The 23,243-nt window shown below is 41.7% G+C and overlaps 1 protein-coding gene across 1 annotated transcript in view; it reads left to right on the top strand.

The window, feature by feature from the left end:
* tns3.2 (tensin 3, tandem duplicate 2) overlaps positions 1-22,512 on the top strand; it is a 41,095-nt gene extending 18,583 nt beyond the window's left edge. The window contains exons 15-28 of the mRNA XM_020601929.1: positions 2,544-2,671; positions 3,819-3,927; positions 4,013-4,081; positions 14,628-14,784; positions 15,669-16,123; positions 16,547-16,630; positions 16,757-16,888; positions 17,142-17,237; positions 18,144-18,221; positions 18,966-19,043; positions 19,245-19,413; positions 19,495-19,563; positions 20,196-20,225; positions 21,211-22,512. Of these exons, the coding sequence (XP_020457585.1) occupies positions 2,544-2,671; positions 3,819-3,927; positions 4,013-4,081; positions 14,628-14,784; positions 15,669-16,123; positions 16,547-16,630; positions 16,757-16,888; positions 17,142-17,237; positions 18,144-18,221; positions 18,966-19,043; positions 19,245-19,413; positions 19,495-19,563; positions 20,196-20,225; positions 21,211-21,352 (1,796 nt within the window). The 3' untranslated portion in view covers positions 21,353-22,512. The remainder of the gene's footprint in view (positions 1-2,543; positions 2,672-3,818; positions 3,928-4,012; positions 4,082-14,627; positions 14,785-15,668; positions 16,124-16,546; positions 16,631-16,756; positions 16,889-17,141; positions 17,238-18,143; positions 18,222-18,965; positions 19,044-19,244; positions 19,414-19,494; positions 19,564-20,195; positions 20,226-21,210) is intronic.
* Positions 22,513-23,243: the final 731 nt, after the last annotated feature.

The raw sequence follows: 23,243 nt of genomic DNA, 5'->3' as shown, positions 1-23,243 counted from the left end.
TTTTCATATTCACCGGGATGTTGATGCTAAGGTCTCCATCCCTGATTCATTTTCAGTTTGAGAACTGTAGGTCATAGGTGTATGAGCACCATCATCGCTTCCCAGCTCCTTGAAAAAAAGGCAGTGGTTCCATCAAAGCTACCCTGGTTCACATGACAGACCCAGCTGATGAGAACAACCATGAAAGCTCCTAAATCAGGTCCCTAAGGGTTTCTGCCATGGTGGCCTGTGACTATGTGTCACACAGGGTTATGTTATGGCTGACATTTAACCTTTGACTGCATTTTTGTGCACCATAGGGTCAGTGAGAGGTCTAATAAATTCTCCTTGATTTGTGGACACTGAGCACAGGAAACAGAGCATGTGTTTTTGTATGTAGGTCAGAGAGTGTGTTGGGGGCTGGAGGTTGATATTTCCCCAGGGCTAATAGAAGCAGTAAATCCAATATTTCACTGCTCAGTTACTGAGTGTGTGTGTGTGTGACCGGCTAATGTGTGTTTTTCAAGAGGCTGTTTTGAGGCAGGCGTTTGTAAGTGATCAGGAATGCTTCTGAAGTTTGACACAGCACTTTGCTCTCCTGTGTGTTTGCATCATGGCATCCTTCTCCCTCTCATCACCTTGGAGCTGTACGCTTCAGAAGAGAAGAGACCTCGAACAAATACAGTGGCTATCAAGTGCTACTCACCCTCGGCAGGCCCTCTGGTGTGGGAGAGGAGCTGGGTTAGTTTCAGTTGCACTCACTTGGGCTTTCATGTGATTTAGAGATGATGGATTTTCACAGTGAAAGCTGAGCTCACAGTGTTCTTCATTGCTGTTTACATTTGGCTTGAATGTGAGCACATATACAGTACAGTAAACCTCTATTGTGATACATGTGTCTGCCACTGGTTTCTGGGTTGTGGTGAGATTTTGGTGTTTCCATAGCTGTTAGGCCATTTTTATTATTCCAGCTGTGCAAAATAATCCAATAAATGGATAAAGTTTATCAAATGTGCTCCTGCCTCTGCTGCCTACAATGATCAAAACATATCTCTGTTATCTTGCTTGCCAACCCAATCTAACAGCATAATGTGTATTAGCTACATTAGTTCGCAATGCAAAACATATTTGTCTCACAATAACGCCTCCAAAATTGTAACATTGCAATGTTTTCTGGACCAAAAATATTGTTCATTGCTTTATCTGTCCAACACTGTGCAGCACAACTCCTGCATTTACTACCATCGCTAAATATAACTCCAAACTCTGCACAGGCCAAGAGTTCATTTCAGTTTTTTTTTACAGTGTACTCAATAGGAAGGCACTTACGTGACTGGAGACATGACGTTACCTTGTAGTTTTGGATTAGGGAGTACACAGCTGCAACTGCAGTCAATGTAGACTGCAATCAGAGTCAGTGGAGGGTATAATAAAGTGGCTAAACATAATGTAGTAATGCAAAAAAAGCAGCTTCAGTGTACATTATGTGACATTTTAAATATGCAAGCTGCAGACATTAAATACTTTGTACCATCTCGTAACTGGTGCAGTCACTTCAGTGCTTCAACTGAAGATGAAAGTTGTAGTTTACTACTGACAGATACTGAATTAATGAGACTGATACTGGCATCAGTAGCTGAGAATGTTTAAAAATGATAACACAGATTAATTCTTTAACATGACCAGGAGTCGAGCTAAAAATTTCCTTAAATTTGGTTATTGAAGGATACAGTGGAAAACTTGTCACTGCACCCTAACGGACAGTTTCTTGTTATGTGCTGGCGGACATATTGTCTGATAATAAAATAATAATAAAAAAATTTATTTATAAAGCACCTACCAGCTCAAAGAGCACTAGGTGCTACATCAGGAAAAAAGCAAAAAATAAATAAAATAACAATTTAAAACCAACATCATCAAAATATCAATATCAGAATAAAAATCAACTAAATAGACATATGACAAGCACGATAACGATAACGATGCATTCAGCAACAACAACCCGAGGGCTCAAATATGTTTCTTATCAATTTGTTATTGCATTAGTATTAGATAAAGAAGTGATATCCATATTCACGTGTGACTTAGTGTCTGTATAATGCAGATTCTAGAGTGTGGGTGAGCTGTAGCCCACGGGTGATAATCTACTCACATCTGAAAAGTGAATGACTGGTTGTTCCAACAGATTTTTTTCCAACAAGATGCCGTGGTGTTCCACCATCTGCTTACTTAGTCACACAGTCTTTGTGCTGATGATAGCAGCTACACACTGCTGATACACAAACTGAAATAAGCCTTTGTCTGGCACAAACAGGCCAGACACCAGTCACTGTCATCACCTTTTATTGCCAAGTTGGCATCTGGTCAGAATAAGCACCAGTACTGTTTAATGCTAGGTTCTATACAAGAATAGACATAACAGAACAGATGCTGTGGATATTTAACTTCATAGAGGAACACATTTCAGATCATAATCTGTCTGACTATCTGGGTCTCTATTCTACCTTCCACGCTCCTGCCAGCCCCACCCTCACCCCTCACTTTATCTCTCTGCTCCTGATCAGGGTGGAAGGAGCAGAAGCAGGTCAGCGACGTACCAGGCTACACTGGTCTCCATAGCCCGCGATGGAGAGGGGGTGGACCTCAGTCCACGGGCTCCCCAGTCTACAGTCCCTCCTTCTCATCATCTCAGGTAAACACCAGTGGTGGAAGAAGTGTTTGGATCCAATTGGATGGTATTTGAATGGGCGTACTGGGCACAGGCCCAGGGGCTTAAGGGGTCGGGGGCCCAATGACCAGAGAACCATGACAGGAATGTTAACCTTTCCACTGAAAAGTCAATCAGTGATTACAGAATGAGTGCAAAAAGCCAGAAAACAAAATAAAGTAGATGCAAAACAACTATGAAGAGATAAAAAAAACACTTAAAAGAGACACAAAACAGACAGAAAAGATCACAAAGACAGCCTAACAACAACAAAAACTATGACAAACAACAAAAAGAGACACAGAATAACCACAGACACAAAGCCATTTGAACATAGATGCAAAACAAGTAAAAGCAGATGCAAAATCTCTACAAAAAGATGCAAAACGGGAAAAAGTAACACAAATGTCTAAAAACAACTACAAAAAGGCACAAACTTAGTACAAACGGTTCCTGTCTGTGAGTCTTCCTCCTAGAAATGTCTGAGAGGTGAGGGCCTTTTACATGTCTGTGCACAGGTGCCCACTGTCTCATAACCCATCCAGGAATATAACAATGTAAAAAAGAGCCTCCCTTGTGAGTAAACGTTGTGTAGCCATGCCATGTAGTCTATAAATTATGACAAGTAGTCAACACACAAACAGTAATCAGTAACCAGTATCTGCCAGGTAGCATGTAAACCAGAGGCCAAACTCAGAGGGAAAAGCACCAGGATTGTGCTGAGTGACACAATAGGAGGACGACAGTATGAGGGGGTGCTGTGTTTGGCCTTTGTGTTGGCTTGAACCTGAAACTGTTTGGACAGGCTCTGATCAGATTGTACCAGATTAGTTTGGGTTCAACTCCCGACTCCCTAAACTTTTATCACCTTTGTTTTACTGAATTGCGTAAATGAAAACAATAACACTGAGCTGAGGGTCCCCTGCTGAAATTATGATGGTCTAAATCCACCGATCTGCTGCCTCTCTTTCTTTGTTTTTAAAGAATTTTCTATTCATTAATATGGCTGATCCCTGCTGGTATGCACGTGTGTGGACTTGTCACTTTCATTAGGCTTTGAAAAAAGTCATGTTCTCAACATTCCTCCCTTGTTCTTTTCTTACCTGTTGTATTTTGTTGTTCTATTTGAAAGCATGGGTATATGTACAAAACCAGCAGCGGGGACTATCAGAGACATGCCGACAGCTCTGACATTGTTCCACAAACTCCAGCTTTCCCAGTGTCTCCTCCAACGCCCTATGGTAAGAGATAACATCACAGTAGACTCGTCTGGCTGTCGGTGTGTCTGAATTTGAAATCTCATCAGCGTCTTCCTTCTTTTCCCAGTGAAACTTTTCTCTGAGGGCTCTCAGCTCAGGACTGGTGAGCGGTGGGAACAGCACAGCTGGGCTCAAGGTACGCTTTCCCAAGTTACCATATAAATGTGTGTGTGACTTGGAGTATACCCAAACCCAAACACTCAAGCTCCTGATTGCTGCACAGGGTTCTCCTGGCATAACACACCAAACACCTGCATACAAACATGCACCTGGCCTGTACTTTGTTTCTTTGACTGGATATGTGGCTCTGTTTTTGAGAAGTTCTGTCTGGTTAGAGGGAGACAGATGTTTCTGGACCTGTGTGCTCATTAGTTTTGGGTTTATGGCTGGAAGAATTTTTAAAAAATCCATGTATATGTCCTATCAGGGCTGTGCAAGACAGCTGATACTGGATGTCGGCTAATAATACTTGGCGATAGCAGAGGAAGAGCCCACTGCTGGCAGGATGTCGACTCGCGTCCTGTTCTGGGAGGGGGCAGGAGGAGAGGGGAGGGTCTTTTGTTGTTGGGGCATCCTGCCTGAGGAGCGGTGTCGCACACAGCTGCAGAAGAAATTTACTGCAGTGTGTCTCAGTGATTGAGTCTCATATTTGATCTCAGCGGCTCTCATGTGAGGAAGCCAAGGCCACATATGGTGTGGTAATGTAAATTATATTTATGAGGTGGAAAGTTAATGATGGAAACAGAGATGATGACAATACAGTAGGCCTGAAATGATACATGTACGTGAAAGGGGTGAAAGCTAGTTGTAAAACATTGTTCCATCCAGAAGAGCACCAGCTGTGGTGAACCTGAATCTGTAGTGGTTCCAGTGTTTTAACCAACAAACACTATAACAACGCCCAGGAGAGCTGCTCAGTTCACTTCTTCACTGTCTACTCGTATGTCCAGTGTGTACAGTCACTGACTTTCTGCTCATGCAGCAGCACAGCGGCTTGGTGTCCCACTGCTGGCTATATAATGTGTGTCAGTATTACACACTGGATTGATTCATTCATGAAAAATGCAGTAGCACCCGCAGAGCCATTACCAAAACAAGCCAAGAGTGAGTCTGACCACGAGGCAACATCTGAGTCTGGGGTTCAAGATTTTGTGTGAGCACAAATCTTATCACACCATTCAATAGCCAATTTCATTTGTTAAGGGGGACCACTTCACCTTCCAGTAAGGTCAGTAGGGCAGTGTCATGTGCCAGACCTTCATCATCATAGTTACGGTAATAAACATGGAGCATATGAGGTTTGTGCTAACTTGGTTAGTTCTGGAGAAAGATACTGGGTTAAAATAATGACATAAAGATTGACTCAGTTTGATATGGAAAACAAGCTGCTGTCTCCTGCTTCAAAGTCCTGTGTGTTGTCACCCCACCCATGCACTCCAACCTCCTAGCTACACAGACTTTGTTCCTCTTTATACAGCATGGATGTGATTGTTGTTTGTGTCATAACTAACCACACTAGAGGTCACGTATTTGTACATATCAATGATGCACCCTTTAGCCTACTGGTAAGTGCAGTCTATCCCAAATAAAGTATGGTCAACATGTCTGTCAGAGCAGAGAGACCTGTAAAAGACAAATTAGTGTTTGGAAAACACCTGATTCTTTCTTTCTGCTTGACAGAAGAATCAACAAAGGACATAGAATGTCTCTTGCTCTTAGAAAGAGTTTCCTGTTTCTCACGTTAAAGGCAGAGGTGGTCGGCGAAACAGTTTGCCACACTGGGACCGAGCTGTCTCATTCCCCATTCCAATCATTTTTATTTAATGTTCACAGTCATTACTGTATTCAGAGTTTGACCCGAGGCTACTTCAATGTGGGGAGTAATTACAACTTCAAAACAACAGTCCTCTCTCCTGCAGAGTTCCCACTGTGCTATCACCAGGCTGATCATACTGGGAATGCTGGGACTGTAGCAATATGTGCCAGTGTTTGTGTGAGCTTCTGCAGCTATTTGCAGATATAAAGGATTGAGATGCTGATGTTGTTATTGAGGTCAGAAAGGTAAAACTGGTTGGTCAGGATTAAGTCTATGCTGCATTGGGTAGAAAAGGGAACTGTTTTTAGTTTATTAAAAATACAATTTTGGTATATCACTCTCACGTCTGTATGTTAATTTGGAGCCAGGAGTCAGATAGCAATTAGCCTAGCTAAGCAGTTAGCCTAGCATAAAGTCTGGAAGCAGGAGGAAACAGCTAGCGTGGTGGATTTCAAAAACAGATTATTTGAGTTATGTGTAAATTTTACATAATTTTTGGGAAACCACAAGTACACTGCCTTTGTGTACTTGTGGTTGAATGAAATTAAAAACTGATACAGAAGTTCTCAGGGCGAAGAAGCAGGTTTCAGCTAAGGGATGCAGATGTTGTTTTGAGCTGAGGTTTAGTCAAGATAGACAAACACTTGACTGTTTGAACCTCAAGGGTCAAAGGTCAAGGGAAAATACACGAAGTGGCAGAGAGGACAGCGAACTCAGGGAAGCCTCTCCTTCCTTCCGATGATGTGACTGGTTGTTCATGATGAATGAAAGAGATTTGAAGTGCCATTGTGGATCCCAAACAGGTTGTATAATGATGCTGTGGTCAGTCTTTAGACTCTATCATAAAGAAAAGGGCTGGAAGCTTATTTATTCACTAAGACAAACACTGTAATTATGTCTATGATTTCAACTCAAATACATACGGTTGACTTAAGGTTTGGGATTTTAAACTTCTAAATGAATGGTATACAGAGAGAGATTCAGTCTTCACAACAGCACTTTCCACTAAAACTAAGTTGCTAACATTTTCTGACTAACAGTAATTATACTGAAAAGTACAGTATGGTGTGTGTTGCACTGGGTGATACGTTCCTCTGTTAGTGCCACATGCACTGTCCTGCTGCCACAAATACTCGCTACAGAACCAAATGTGGCTTAACTGGCTTTAACAAATTCAATATTTCATTTCCCTTGAGTAATGTTTTTAAAGACATCAGTGCCCAGCTGTTTTACAAAACCACTGTGCCTTCTTTTAAAATTGAAACAGTTTGTTTATGTTTTTAAAAATGTATCACTGGATCTGAGAGCCAGGACCAGGAGGACAGAGTTGAACTAACATTGTTGGTTTTGGCATTTTGATTGGATTTAGTGTTAATAAGAAAAATACAGAGTATTCTGTTAAAGGATACTAATGTTTTTCTAAAACAAAGGATGGAACCTCTAAGCTGATGAACGAGACAGCGCTGAAGTCCATTCCAGTTCATTTGCAGTGAGACAGAGGTGAAAAAGGTGCACGTGACATATGCTTCCACTGAAGCAAAAGTAAAGTCAACGCAATTTAATCAAGAGCTTTATGGTGTAATTTATGATGTGCTAAGATTAGACACATGGCAGGAGACTCAGTCAGTGTGTCTGCATGCCTTTGTCTCTGTGACGAGCAGATGGTGGGAGCAGACACATGCCCTGACAGAGAGGCTATAGAAACCCCGAGACACCATCGCCACATCGCCATCAACCACCTCCTCCCTCTCTCCGTGGTCCATAAAAGGCCACATGTGACCTCTGACCCCACTGGAATCTGCTCTGATTGGGTGAAAGTGCTCGCAGTGGCCCAGCAGAAACAATGCTCAGTGGTCAGTGATAGGAAGAAGAGGGAGGGAGGGTATGTAGACAAGGATGGAGTAGAGGAGGGGGGAATTCTCTACCTCTCTGTTTCCCCTCCCTCCTTCTTTCTGTCCCTCTGTCTATACAAACCCAGAAGCTGAGCGGTGTCACAAGAAGCCAGGAACAAACAGGGAGCTTATTTTTCCATGTGGGGGACGAAAAGAACTGGGCATGGCTGCGAAATGACCCAGCCCCTGAAAAAAAAGCTTCAGCGAATGGAGCTCAGATTGCTTTTTAGCAGACACAAGTGAAAGAGAGAGAGTAACAGGGAGAGTTTCATTCACGCTGGGAGGCAGCGCGAACCAGAAACAGACTTTGGAGTAGGAAGGTGAAGGAGGGATCCTAAGCGTTGGGGTAAACAGGAAACCGGCTAGTTTCAGGATACTTCTGAGAGTGTCACCAGCATGACCGCGTCTCTCGGTATGTATGTGCATGGTGAGCATGTGCCATAAACACTGGAGGAGTGTGTGTGTGCACGTCTACAGTCCAACAAAACTCATGACTTCATCTCCATCTCTCTGAGCAGTTTAACACCTTTTCTTCTCTCTTTATTTTCTTTATTCTTTCCCCTCTCTCACCAGGCATTTTCCACTGGCGTCTGCTCATCCTTTCTCTTGTTTAGGCAGTGTTATCTCTCCCTCCATCCCTCCCGGGAATTTTAAGGAGGGCATACATGCACACAAACACTTTTCCTCTCTCCTCTAGGTCTCTGGTATTTTGCAGCTTCTGGAATCAGATGCCTTTTACGTGTTTCCTCTCACCTCTCTCCCTTTTTATGCATGAAAATACATGCTTGTGCTGTTGATCTAATGCTCTGGACAGCAGTGCCTGCAGAGCCTCCGACATCTCACACTTGGTAGGATGGTGAGGTGATTTGTTCCACTGCTGTGTTCATGATCTCATTCTGTCAACGGCTATTTTGGCCTCCATCGTGCAGCCACATAAGGCTGATGTATTGGTGGTTAACCAAGGGAGGCCGTTTTCCCCCTTTTTCCTGCACTACTGACCTGGATTGAACTGAAATGGTCTTTGAAGATTCTTGTTTTTGTTGGGGTGCTTATTGCTTTGGAGATTTCCCACATCTGCCAGAGATGCCATATACCATAAAACAACATGTTGCTGAGCCACAAGTTTCAAGCTTTTGCAGCAGTTTCATAAACAAAGATCTTTGGAGGTCCAGCACATATTTTCCACATTTGCTGAAAGTGGAACAATAAAATACAGCAACAACTTGGCCATTGAATTTTTGTTCTATGCCACAAATAATAAGTGAAATTCTTCAGCTTGTATACTTAGATTATAATTATGCTCAACAGTAGAATAAGAGCTGAGACAGTCTCTTAGAAGCATAATCAAAAGCTTTTGCTAATTGATTGTTTAACGTTTATCAAACCTAAATTTCAGACATTCTCTAGTTGTAGTTCCTCATTTGTGAGGATTTGCTGCTCAGCACTTTAGCCCTTGGGCCCGAGTCTTAGCAAACTTAGCAACACCGGGGATTTTCTTAATAATTTCTTAACAATTGGCACCAATTATAAAGAACACACTTAGACACCGTTTTCATTTCATTTTCAATTGGTTGTTTCCAGTTAATTTCCAGTGTACAACGGGTATATGACACATTACAGACCAAACAAATAGGGATTAATAGAGGAAATAACTGGCAGATGAATCGATTATGAAATTGTCGCAGCCCTAAACAGAACAGGAATTTCTGACAGGGTTTTCTGCAGGTTGGAAACACTAGTGTCCACGTGCAAGTTTGGAGAGAACTGATGATTTTTCTATGGGACAAAGTTATTGACAAGTGCTGTGTGAGAAATGTATGACTGCAGGAAGTGAAGGATAAAGAGCAACAAGGATGGAAAATGTTGACAACACAGTGGACAGGAGGCCAGCTGAGTGAGCAGAGGCCACCAAAAGGGAAACAGGGATTTTTTCCCCCAGAGCTTTAATCAACAAGTGTTCTGTGTTGTCAAAGAACCAGAACATCAGCTGTTGCACATGCAAACGTGATGATGTAATGGTGCCTGGTACAGGTGAAGTTATAACAGCAGCGTGAATTTAGAGGAGCACAGAGTCTTTAATGAGTCTCTCATCTTCTCTGCAGGAGAAACTGGCAGCATGCTGTTTAGTTTAGACCGATGATAGCACTGTGTTTGCTCCTACAGGTGCAGCTAATAAGAGTAAATATGAATTAAGAAATATGTCTTATGGGCTTTTCAGATGCCACTTGTTATGCAAGATCAACCAAATTCAAACTGAAAGACATGCATAAAGTCTGAAATGTGTCTGAAATGCATAAAGTCACACATTAGACAGAGTTTGTTGGATTATTTGCGTTATCGTTCTGCATTGTTTGAGACACGGTTTCATGATTTTTTTTTAATAGAGCTCAATACTATGAACCAAACGGCCCACATACATGAACCGGTGTCCCAAGCCAGACACACAGAGGGGTGCACTGTATGAGCTTGACACATTTCTATGATGGTCACGATCTCAGTATATCTCAATACTGTGGATCATTATAAATCTTCCAGCACATTCAGGAATGTCGGTGATTGGAGTCACTGTGACATTGCTTCTGATCTGCCTTCAGATGGTGTTGATTTCTGTGCCAGTGATTTGGTCTGAGCTTTAAGGTTAAAACTGGGAGGTTATACACTGTTTCGCTGTTGTTTCAACAGCTTTGAAATTACTGCATTTCTATTTGAAGCATGTCATAACGTAGCCATGGGAACCAAACCAAACTGTTAGGTCAAAAATCTCTTACAAACAATCAGCTAAGACTTGTTTGTCAACTTCTATCCATACCAGCAAGTGAGACAGAGCTGCCTGCTGCACAGGGGCATATTTGAACTGTGTATGGACACACCACAGGAGAAAAATCCATGATCACTTCTCCAGATGGGTCAAGTCTGAGGCAATAAGATCAAATATCTGGGACATTTTTGCAGACTTCCCTAATACATGAAACACTGATATTCATCTTCAGCTTGAGGAGACCTGAACATCATATTGTCAGCACATTAGTACACTGATCAGTGAAAAAGCGGTGATTTTTTGTTTACTGCTGTTGGTTCACCACAGGTCAAACTGTGTGAGTGAAACCATAGCAGTGGCTCTGACTGAGCTTACCTACCTCATTGGGACAAACTGTACAAAATGCAGGCCCCAGTCTGAAGCTAGCTTTAGCTGATTAAAGTAAATGTATCAGTCTGGTAGAACGCTCTGGTTATTGCTGATGCCCTTCACTCTCTTTCTCCACTTGTGCTCTTGTTTTTCTTCACTCCCTGGCTCATAATTTGGCCTCTCCTCTGAGTAGATAAAGCTGTTGGTCCAAACCCCAACAGAGCACAGAGGCATCTGATTTACAGATGACTACTGTTTGTCCTCAATGGAAAAATGCTCTGCTCAGACATGCAGAGCTTCTGAATAGCGCAGGGATAGGGCTGATTGATTTTTACTGAGGACGAGAGGCTTGAGTCAGACAGCTGATCACATTCTGATGTAGTGCCAAGTGAAACCAAGGAGAGAGCTGCATGTCCACTGGCAGAAAATCCCCAATTATTCTTAAAGCTCCATTAATTAATACATTTCAACAACAGATTAAATAAATACTTGTAATGTGGCAAGCCCACAGAGAAGTCAGATTATTATTATTATAACAATGTGGAGCCTCAGTGAGTTTCAGGATCAGAGCAGACGTCTTCCTGCTCCTTGTTGTTTCTCCTCAGACTTTGCTCTGGGAAGCTGCAGCCTGCTCTCACTGTTAACAGATGTAACATCCCACAGACCTTCAGACCTGTCAGCCTCAGTCCCTGTGTGTGTGGATACAAAGTGCTCACACTCACATTCCTCTGGTGTACAGCAGGGAGTCTGCAAACATACTGTTGTCCTGTATAACTGCATCAGTGTGTGCACTGTTGTGGGTGCAGGCAGGCTACAGGCGAGTAAATGTCTGAATGCGTGAGTGGATGACAAAGAGAGACAAAGAAAAGCTTTTCTTTGTCAGAGAAACCGCAGGAGCTCTGCAGCTGCACTGGACATGTGGCAGCTTTATGGTTTCATCTCTCTGAATTTCTTCTTCTCTGTTTTTGTTTGCTGCCTTTCATACCATCCTGCTTATGCAACAGCCAGCGTGGTCTGAAGGGAGATATCGGCTCCACATAACCTCACTGTGGTTTTATTGGTTAATGGAATTCATGTCTGTACCAAGCATGAAGGTATGCACACATGTTCCGCCTCATCACTGTCACTGATCAGGGCTGGCTGGTGGAGGCTGGCAGCCGTGCCCATATGGGCCTGTGCCATTTAGAATCAGTTTTGCAGGTTCGACCTAAACTGAAGAAGCTTTGTGCTGCATAAATGCGGAGAAAACTGAAAAATAGAAAAAGTGGGAAAGTGCTTTCAGGTAGTGAGTAAAATGTAACAGCACAGATGGTAAAACTGCCATGTAGATGTGTTTTTTTCTATTGCCTTAATTACATGTTTGTGATGAATGAATGCACATATAGAATTAATCCTCACTAATGGAGAACAAAGAAAACTTGTTTTCGAACTTGGGTTCGATACCCAATGTACTAGAGGTATACTAAAGAGACTCTAGTTTTGAAGGGGAAAGATAATCCACAACTTATTTTGCAAATTTGGGGAACATTTCGCAGCTGCTTCTGTCTCCATATCTGTTTCACACAGAGCCTGTAACATTCTCTCTCTGCATCTCTCTGGCGCTCTTTATTAATTTGTGTCTAGCTTTAAGCGAGTAGCTATGGATCCTGGGCAGAATGGATGCAGGAGATGAAAGGTGCTTTAGGGTATAATAACAAGCAGGGAAGCCTTGCATAGCCGAGTCTGCTCTCAGGTCAGAGGTCAGGTGGTGTTGCCACAGTTTGGGCTGTTCTGTAATTAACTGGAGGAGCTGGGACGAGATGTGGAGCAGCAGACGTGACAAACCGCAGCGAGGGGAGTCTGCCGTGGGAACAGGGAGACAAAGCACGGCTGCTCTCTGGGAATCATCCCGAGAGAGAAAAAGTGACAGTGACTGTGGGAATGTTTGAGGAATCCTGCTACTCTTGGTATGTTTGTTTCTATAAATCAATAACAACAACTAGAGCCTTGCATTATCTTTGTTTTCTGAGTTGTGTACAACTACACGTAAACTTCTTTGTTAGTAATTAGGGGCATACAATAAAACCTGCTCTTGGCTCTTGACCTCTAAGAGTTTAAGCTGAGGATCAACTGCCTGTGTTTGGTGTATACTGTATATCAGAAGGCACTAAGCTGTCTGAAAAGTAATGTGTAACATGTTGGTTTTAACACCATAGACTGGAAAACCATGAATTAGTGTGAAACTTTGTGAAATGCAGCTGTCTGATTTCAGGATAATCACTAGCTTCTCCTGTCAGCACTGTTTTATATGTAAAACATTGAATCTGCAATGTAACTTCAGCCATTAAATAAAAGTGGCCTCCCTGAAATGTAGAAGGAAAACTGAAGTGGACCAGACTCTAAACATTCAAAACATTAAGTCTCAGTATGTTTCAGTGAGTCCAGCCCAAAGCAGCTGCCAGTAAGTTCACTCCTACAGACATGTGATACACCATACATAATGGTGTGTGGGAAGCCTTCTGCTGTGGGAGGGTTATGCTAATACCTTCAGAGCCCTTTCAACAGTGGTGGAGAAGTGCTCAGATACATTATGTGTATTTATATATATGAATACAGTATGTACCATGTGAGCAAAACCACAACATTAACTAGTACTGATAGGACCTACCTACAGTACAACGTGTCAACATTGTATTCAAGTGTCTCGAACTCCTTAACAAATGAGCAGCTGATCATTTTATCAAGAATCAAGTGATAATGTGAATCTGTCTTTCAACAGAACATGGAACTTTGCTGGCTCTATCTATGCTGATCAAACTTTCAGGTAGCATAATGAAATGTATGTGAATAGAATGTGTATGTTGCTGTTGCATCATGCACACACTTGTGCGTTCATTAGCGACACAAGTGTGATTATAAGAGTCCACTCAAGATGATGTCGCTCGTCCAATATGATCACAGACAAAGCGGTTGGTTGAGGCCAGAGCGGGAGCTTGAATGGAGGGAAGGAGCGGAAGAGGGGAGGGGTGGGATGGATGGATAAAGGGTAAGGGAGGTGGGGGGGGCAGCTGAACAAGGAGCTCTTTATAATGATTGACTCTGTTCACTGTGACTCATCGTACTTCACAGGCCTGTGTGCGCCCTGGTGTTTGCTGAATGTCACATTGTGTTGTAAGAATGTCAGGATGTTGTGTTGGGATGTCTGAAATGCCCCTCAACATCACAAACCCTTGCGTCTATTGTACGCCTCCAGTCTGTGCTTCGCTTAAATTTAACTTCAAATGTGCTTTAAAAGGCATGATGATGGTGAAGGTGAGTGCTGTCGGAGCAGGTTGTTCCAGGTCTAGAATGTAAGCTTTGCATGCTGGGAAACAGCGTAAAGACTGGTGGTAGCTGGAAGCTCTGTCTGAAGGTCACGCACATCTAAAACTCCCTAATTAATACATTTGTTTAAAGAAATATCACCTAAGTATACTGAAACCACTCTGATCGTACACACAAGAAGCTGACACCAGATAACACTGGGACCTGGAAATATTCTACATTTTTCCTATTGATAAAATATTTTACTCGCTGCTGATACTGCTCCAGCAATTATTCCCTGAAGACATTTAAAGAAGTTGCCTAGTTTCTGTCAGAAATGACAGGTGTGTTTCTGCTTTGCTGTTACACCCTGATGGTTCTACTGTACAATCCAAACAAAGGCAGGGCCTCAAGCAAGGCAAACAGGAGCAGCATTCAGTGAAACTGCAGTTAGGTTGGCAGTTATTGCAGCTTATATGTCTCTCATTTGGGGAATTTTTACAGTTGCTTTATGGCTCTTTACATGTAGTAAAAGAGGAGTGACTTTCTTCTTTTTTCTTTTCAGAGTCCCGGAGTTTCCTGGACAGTATGAATCACGGCAGCAGCTCCACAGAGGGAGAGCTGTTCAGATCAGACATGTCAGTCACTCCTGCTTCCTGTCAGAGGGCCTTTGGCTCCATGTGCTCGGTGTCATCGGGAAGCCCCCTCCCACACACAGACAGGTAAACACACATGCACACCTGTCTCCTAGTGCTGAGACAATAGTGTACAGTTTACAATACCAGTCAAAAGTTTGGACTTTCTCATTCAGGGGTTTCACTTTAGACATCTCTTAGTGAGAGTTGCGATCTGAGATCTGAAACTGGCCTGTAGCCGGAAGCTGTTTAGTTCTAGTTCTAAAACTGTCTAACTTGCATTAAACTCATCTAACAGCAACATTTCCACTGGTCTGACTCTACAGACCAGTCTAAAATGTCTTTCTGAAATCATCCCCAGGTCTTCCTTGACAAATGGAACATTACCTGGTTAAATAAAGGTTTAAAATAACATGTTTTTCTTTCTGATGAAACAAGAATAAGGATAATCACCTTTATTGGCCAAGTATGTTACACACAAGGAGTTTGTTTCTGGTACAGAACCGATGGCAGCCATCTGTGGCCCCAATGCAACCAATGGCTCTAACCACTGGGGGCTCAGTGTCTTGCCCAAGGACACTTCAACATGTGGACTGCAGGCACTGAGATTCGAAACCTTCAACCTTCTGGATAAGAGACAACTGCTCTACCCACTGCACCACTGTCGCCTACCCATAAAACAAGTTGCTGCACTAGAATCAAGGAAAATTAAACTTTAGAAAACTTTTGAAACCAGTTTATGACTTTCAGGACCAAATTATAGACTAATCTGACTTGATAAGAGGAAACCTTTTGCAGTGAGTTGATGATTTTCGAAAAAGAAAATGCTATCAAGCCATCATTTTAAAGTAAAGCAGGTGCTTGACAACATTCTGCTATGAAATGTATTATTTATTGTGTTATACACTAGACCTAGAGTTGACACTTTTATGTTTTTATTTCCACCTTTAACCCATTCTCTCTCTCTGCAGCTCCACCCCTCCTCCAGCATGGCATGACCGGACTCCAAACTCCCTGAACTCCCCGTATCCCCCCCAGCCTTCACCTCCTCTCTCCTTCAGCACTCCCGATGCCCACAGTTCTCCCCTGGGGGTTCCAAAAGGCCTCGGTGGAGGCCGGAGGGTCTGCGGGGAGGCAGACAGCACAGACTTAACTTCGCTGCTGGTGGGTAATGGCAGCTTGGATCACAGCCTGCTAGAGGCCATGGATGGCCTTGGGAGTCTGAACCTCAGAGGTGATGGGGGCCTCGCTCCACTGCTGCCTGAGAAGAGGAGAGGGGGAGAGGGGGTAGAGCTCAGCTCACGCTCACCCTCTCTAAGCGGATTTTCCAGCCCTCACAGTGGCAGTAGTGTCAGCATCTCTTTCTCTTCCCCCATGACCCCCGACCCCCTTAGAGGACTCAGTGGGGCCTCATCACCCGGAGCAGGTATACTGTCCCAGATAGTTTGGGGTTTATGTGGCATTAATATATTCATTTGTTCCATCAGTCTCTCTTATAAAGGGTCAGCTAACCCATATTACAAAAACACTGAGCAACTGAGCAAAAGTTATAATATTCAAGAATATTTGTTGTTATATTTTAAACATATTAAATAATGAGTAACTGTAACCATGGTTCTAGAAATACAAGTTGTTCCATTTTAATACTTTTGCAGTGCTTTAATTGTATTTTGTTGGCAGCAAACTATCTGCATTGGCTACATACTGCTGTAAATCACTAGGGTTGAGCAATAAACTGTTTTTGGGATTTGGGTGTACTGGCCCTTTAACCAGTCTCACTGTATTTTTATCTCTGCTTCCTTGTCATACTTACGTGAGCAAACATAAAGCTTCCATTTGTATCTTGCAGACTTTGGGAGCAAGCAGGACACAGTGAAGTTTGTTCAGGACACTTCCAAGTTCTGGTACAAGCCCGATATTTCCAGAGACCAAGGTAAACATTGGTCTTGGACAGGGGAGCCTAACAGCCTCCTGTGAGCAGGTTTCCCTCCATATACAGTGCGAACATGACCCAACTTGAACTTATCTTTGTTCCTCCCACTGTTCACCTACTAAACAGCCATTGCAGTGCTAAAGGACAAAGAGCCGGGCTCCTTCATTGTCAGAGACAGTCATTCATTTCGTGGGGCATACGGATTGGCCATGAAGGTGGCCACGCCCCCTCCATCTGTGTTACAACACAGTAAGAAAGGTAGGTTTTAGCTTGTGCTGTGGGAGCGCACTACAGCTGTGTTAGTCTGTATAACTATTTGTAGAAAATATACATCACTTTAGTGGTATTTTAAAAGGGGCATTATAATACACACTATATATATACTGTATAATACACAGACTATTTTGTACACATACTGTATGTTTTTGCACCAAAATTAGAATACTTCCATCTGCATGTGTAGCTCTATTGAGTACCTGCGTACTGAACCATGACCTGTGTGTGTCTGCAGCTGGAGACCTGTCCACTGAGCTGGTGAGACATTTCCTGATAGAGTGCACGCCGAAAGGAGTTCGTCTTAAAGGCTGCCCCAATGAGCCGTACTTTGGTGAGGATGCTCTCGCTGTGCTCAGTGTGTCCTCTATCCTTTCTCATGTTTAGAATCATCCGAGAAAGGCCTCCTGATAAAATCTCATGTATATTTTCTTTTATAATGTGACATTGATGATCATGATATTGTGCATTTTCTAGTCACTTTCTGGCTAATAAACTGACAAATCAAGATACTTCATCACATTGAAGCAAAAATCTGCTGTGAAGTACTCCTGTTAGGTATGAGTACTACAACTATTATGGGTTGGTACATTTCTGTTGTCTTACAGGATATTACAGAGATATACCGTTGTCAGACATTCTTTTATTATTACCCGGACTTACCTGTCATACATTTGGATGACAAACTGTTTCAACATGCCAAAGTAAAATACTGTGTTGACACTAACTGAGTGGTATGCTACCAGCTCTGATATTGAATTCTAACAGTTTCCAACAGAAAATAAATTACCAGCGAGTAGCTACTTGGATTTAAATGAAGCTGTTAATTTATATTTTGGTACCTACTTAAAGTTATTTAACCAGGAAAAAGAAAAGTAAAATATTTCCCTCTGAAACTTAGCAGAGGGAAACTGAAGTATTAGCTGCAGTACTATCCACCAAACCACGAGCTGCATGGCAGTGGCCTTGGCACAATAAAGTACTAGATTTAAACAGAGCTGACATTTTAAAGTGCTGTCTTCAGCACCATAAGTCAGTCCAGTAAGCCCAGTAAGCAGCTCACTTTCTCCCAGTCATCTGTAATTGGGTGGATCCAATCAGGATTTTCCTCTGCTACCCCCTAGAGGTCATTACAATCAGGTACAGCTACAGTATCTCTGTTACTGTTACACCGATATGTTTGTCAGTCTGGTTGACAGGTCTCTGTAAAGTGTGATTTGACCTATTCTTTTCCTGACAGGAAGTCTCACAGCTCTGGTGTGTCAACACTCCATCACCCCTCTGGCTCTGTCCTGTAAACTCATCCTGCCTGACAGAGGTAAAGTGTGTGTGCTTGTACATGTGCAACACATTGATACAGTGCTGTTTTTCTTAAACCAATGTCTATCAAACCTAAACACTGCCAGACATCCTTCTGAAGTCACTGAAGTATCATAAATTGTCACTAAGCTGCCACAGACTTGGTAAGATCATCAGCTTCTAATTTTCTCAACAGAAAATATTAATTCTTTACATTATTCTTCAGTGTTAATTTTAGATCGTTTTGTTATAAGCAATATTTTAAGAAATGACAGAAAACTGAGAGATTATAGTATTTTGGTGTAAGAAATGAAAACAGCCTGAATCAGAAGTCCGTAAAGAGCTGGACCTGCACACTGCTTGTGCAAACTTTTCTTGTTAGTATACACATATTTCTAAGCAGGACGGTGAACCCTTTACAGTGGGTTAAAATATGTGAATCAGGTTTCAGCCCCACAGGCCACTTGGGAGATTTCTATACTTTAAGGCAGCTTCAGTGGAGAAGTCCTGAGAAGTCCCTGTTTTCCTGCTTATGCTGTTTATGTTATTTATGCACAAATTACAACAAAGAAACTTTTCAAAATGAAAACAGATTATTTGTAATTTGAATCACTTCTGCTGGTTTGAAAAAATATCTAACATCCAAGTGTGTGCATGCCTGGTACAAAATATCTGCATGCAACTGGACAGTGCATGTGAACAATTTGTGCGTTCTCAGGCAGCGAACTCATCAGTGCTTCTGTGTTTCTGTGTTTGCGTGCAGACCCAGTGGAGGAGGTGAATGACTCTTCTGCACAAACAGCAACAAACTCAGCAGCCGAACTCCTCAAACAGGGAGCAGGTACACAGACGCAGACACCATATGTACTCAAATCTGTGAATTTGTTTGACTTGTGTGTGTGGGCGCAGAGAATATTAATGTATCATCAGTTCACCCAGCATTTGATGAAGCTTTAATTAAGTTTGTGTCACACTACAAAATACACCTGAGTTGCTTCAGTGAATAAATCAGTAGCTAACACTTGTGTGCGTCGCTGTGTAGCGTGTAACGTGTGGTACCTGGGCTCCGTGGAGCTGGAGTCTCTGACAGGACACCAGGCGGTTCAGAAGGCAACCACGGTGACACTCTCCATGGACCCTCCACCGCCCTCCACCGTCGTCCACTTCAAAGTGTCAGCACAGGGAATCACGCTCACTGACAACCAGAGGAAGTGTGTTTTACATCTGCAGAACAAACACACACACACAGAGATTCAGGTGTGACTCTTTTTAAAATCTTTTTGTTCTTGCAGGCTGTTCTTCAGGAGACACTACGCTGTCAGCACAGTTATATTTTGTTCGCTGGACCCACAGGGCAGGAAGTGAGTACATAAAGTGCCACAACACTGCTGAAAACATTCTTATTTATTGTAACAGACAGCACTAGAAGAACACCCCCCACTGCAGTTGAACAAGCCATTTATTGGTTTATTCTAATGCAAAACTGAAGATCCACATAAAAGTGCACAGTGACAGACTGTTCTGCTTATTAACTAATAAGCTGGCATATACAGCGAAAAATATTATTCTTAAAAAGACCAAACTCTTGAAGAATGGAGGAGTGGTTGAAATACATTTGCTGACTTTGTTTCTATGTGTGTATCATAGCGGGACAGTGATTGTCTGAGAAAACACATTTGTTCCTTGTGTGACAATAAGTGAGAATTTAGATTCAGTTATTCACATTAAAACCTGTATTTTCAAACAAGACTCCATTAGTTGCAAAATACCACAAAATGTCAAGCAGGGAGGCAGAATTCATATGATGTATGATGATGGCAGAACTCGACTAAAATTTTATTTACATTCTAGTCCAGACAAAATCCTGAGGATGTTGTTTGCATGATGAGGTTTTGTGTTATAATCAGAGGAAACAGGCGACGCTGTTATTAAATGTAACACATGTAAATTTGATGGCCAGTGATAACTTGTTAACGCCATTCTGACCACACAGATGGACGAGAGACAGCGGTTCCACTGCAAAGTGAGTTTTTATCATCTTCTCCCTTCAGTGCTCTTCATCCTTTTATTTGTTTTCATCAGTGCATTGTGCGTACTTTTCCTTTTCTGTCTTTATGTGAACTGTGTCTTGATTAACATGCATAAAATACTGTATATAGCCTGAGGTCTCAGGAAGAGAGGAATCATTAAAACAATAAAAGCACTAAGTAACACCAATGCCGGATTAGCAGAGGGGCTAATCACCAGAAAAAGAAAATAAGCAGTGCATGGCACTCAGACTGTACTGACTTTATTGGCACTGGCAAAAAACTCTAGGGTCACAGTTATGTTTTTAAAGAGATAATACTAATTCATGTCTTCATTTTAAACAGTAAACTTTTAACTTTAAATAGGACTTGTCTAATACACAGGGAAACTGACTTACTAGAAGGGACAAGTGACAGAAATGCATCTCTTTTCAAACAGCAATTGATTGTTTTTTGACTTTTAGTGTTTTATTCAACCTGATTCCAGTACTGAATTTGCTCCCTTAATCTGAATCTGTTCAACCTTCTGAGTGAATTACACTATGTTCACTGTTCAGCGTATGGCAGCCAAACTGAGGCCACGGCCTCACAATGACATAAGGAAAACATGTGCTCAGTAAACATAGTAAAACCATACATACAGTAAATAACAGCAGAAGATGTTAAATGTTGATAATATATGTACAGTGTTTACACATAAACAGCCTACTGACTTTGGCACATCATATTTTCCAGCAGATACTTTTTAGTATTTTGATGTTTTTTTCTGCCATGAAAACATTTTTTATGAAAAAGAAAAATCAAAACTTGTAACTGCCACATTTCCCTCCTGCAGTGTGTTGATATTTGATTTTGGGTGACATGTGGCCTAAAGTCAGAGCCATAAACAGAACCTCTCGCTACCTGTTTACTTACTATACTTCGCAGTATGTCAGATGTACTGAAACTGGTTCTGTCTTGCTCTTCCTCTGCTTCTTCCAGGATCTTTGGTTTTGTGGCCAGGAAATCTCAGAGTGAGACTGAAAATATGTGCCATCTCTTTGCTGAGCACGACCCCGAGCAACCAGCGAGCGCTATCGTCAACTTTGTCTCAAAGGTCATGATTGGCTCGCATAAAAAGTAAAACAGACTCCAACTGTTCAATAGAGAATATGGACTGGGGCCAACTTTTCACCCTAAATCGCAGCAATATGAGTGAGGAGCTAAAGAAATCCCCTCTACTACAACCTCACTCCCAAGAGCCAAAGACTATGAAGCCACATTCCAGCACCTGGTCCAGAATAACCAGCACAGACTGCAGTGCAGGATGCTGCCACCAGAGGGAAACACCAGTGTGACATCTCAATGTGTATAAAATCAGACACTTTCTCACAGAGGATCCACTATGAAAATCAGATTGTCGTTTTGAATACTTCTTCTACCTGTATCTTCAAATGTATTCTAAATGCACCACAAACTGACTTTGCTTGGTCACAGGTATCACGGATGACTAAAATAGTTCCGATTAAACGTGAAGCACATCAGCTATTCTGCACACAAACATATATTTTTAAGTGTAATTCTAAGTCTTAGACAGTTTGCTAAAAATGTGTCACTTCTCTACAGATCGCAGGCCCATTGTATTTGCTCAAACCACACCAGCACTGGTGTTATGTGACAAAACCAGTGATGTGGTCACTCTGTACTTAGGATGAATTTATTGTGTTCATATTTTGCTAAAAGTATTTATCCTATTTTACAAATGTGCAAAAGCTTCTTTTTCATAAATATACTTGTCATATATTTTTGTATACTAACACCTACTGTAAATTAGTGTATCTCAGAATATATTCAATTATGTCAGTATTGTTGTGAGAATATGATGTATTTTACATAGCTAACTACATAATCTGACCATATGTGTTTGCTATACTGTATTACCAATGTTAATATGTTTTACCAATAACATCAAAACAGATTTATGTACAGTTGTGGTGCCATTAGTCCGAGATCAAAAACAGTCACTGTGATAAATGTCAAACATGTAGTACACCTCAGTACTGCACATTTGACAGTAATGTATATGATGTTATTGGATTATAATTACTGATACGTTGTAATGCTCATCACTTTAATGTTACAGCTGGTAAAGGTGGAGCTACTTTATACACTTATAATTTGAAGTACTTTACTTACTGCTGGGTAGCTTGTGGATTTACCCCCAGGGATCAGGAAAACTCTTATGATACTACAGTGGGTACGAAAAGTATTCAGACCCCCTTAAATTTTTCACTGTTATATTGCAGCCATATGCTAAAATCATTTAAGTTCCTTTTTTTCCCTCATTAATGTACACACAGCACCCCATATTGACAGAAAACAGAATGTTTGACATTTTTGCAGATTTATTAAAAAAGAAAAACTGAAATATCACATGGTCATAAGTATTCAGACCCTTTGCTCAGTATTTAGTAGAAGCACCCTTTTGAGCTAATACAGCCATGAGTCTTTTTGGGAATGATGCAACAAGTTTTTCACACCTGCATTTGGGGATACTCTGCCATTCCTCCTTGCAGATCCTCTCCAGTGCTGTCAGGTTGGATGGTAAACGTTGGTCGTCATGTTTAACATGTCATTTTGCTTCAGTGGCATTTTGGTCTGTTTCACCCAGATAGATGAGTCGGTGTGAAAATGTGGGAAAGATGGTCAAAAATGTGATTTAATGTGCTTCTCTTAAAAGCAGTTGTAGGTTTGGTGGTTGAATAAAAATGGGAAGGAGAAAGCTGTGTGACCACACAAAGCAGTTTTGAGTTTTGAGATTCAGTAAATTTGCCACTTCCCCTTTTTTTAACTGTCTTCTTTTTTATGTGGTGTCAAATCTGTGAAAAAGAAAACATTTGTTTGTACATGACCCGGTTGTACTTTTCCTCAGATGCCTGGTAATATCTAACATCTTCAGAATGAATCTAAATGGTAAATCATAATAATGTGGTTTATGATGACATATGAGTGCACTTTTCAAAGTACTCTACATC

This window comes from Monopterus albus, unplaced genomic scaffold (assembly GCF_001952655.1).
Source record: "Monopterus albus unplaced genomic scaffold, M_albus_1.0 scaffold53.1, whole genome shotgun sequence".
NCBI lineage: Eukaryota > Metazoa > Chordata > Actinopteri > Synbranchiformes > Synbranchidae > Monopterus > Monopterus albus.
This window is presented reverse-complemented; position numbering and strand designations above follow the sequence as displayed.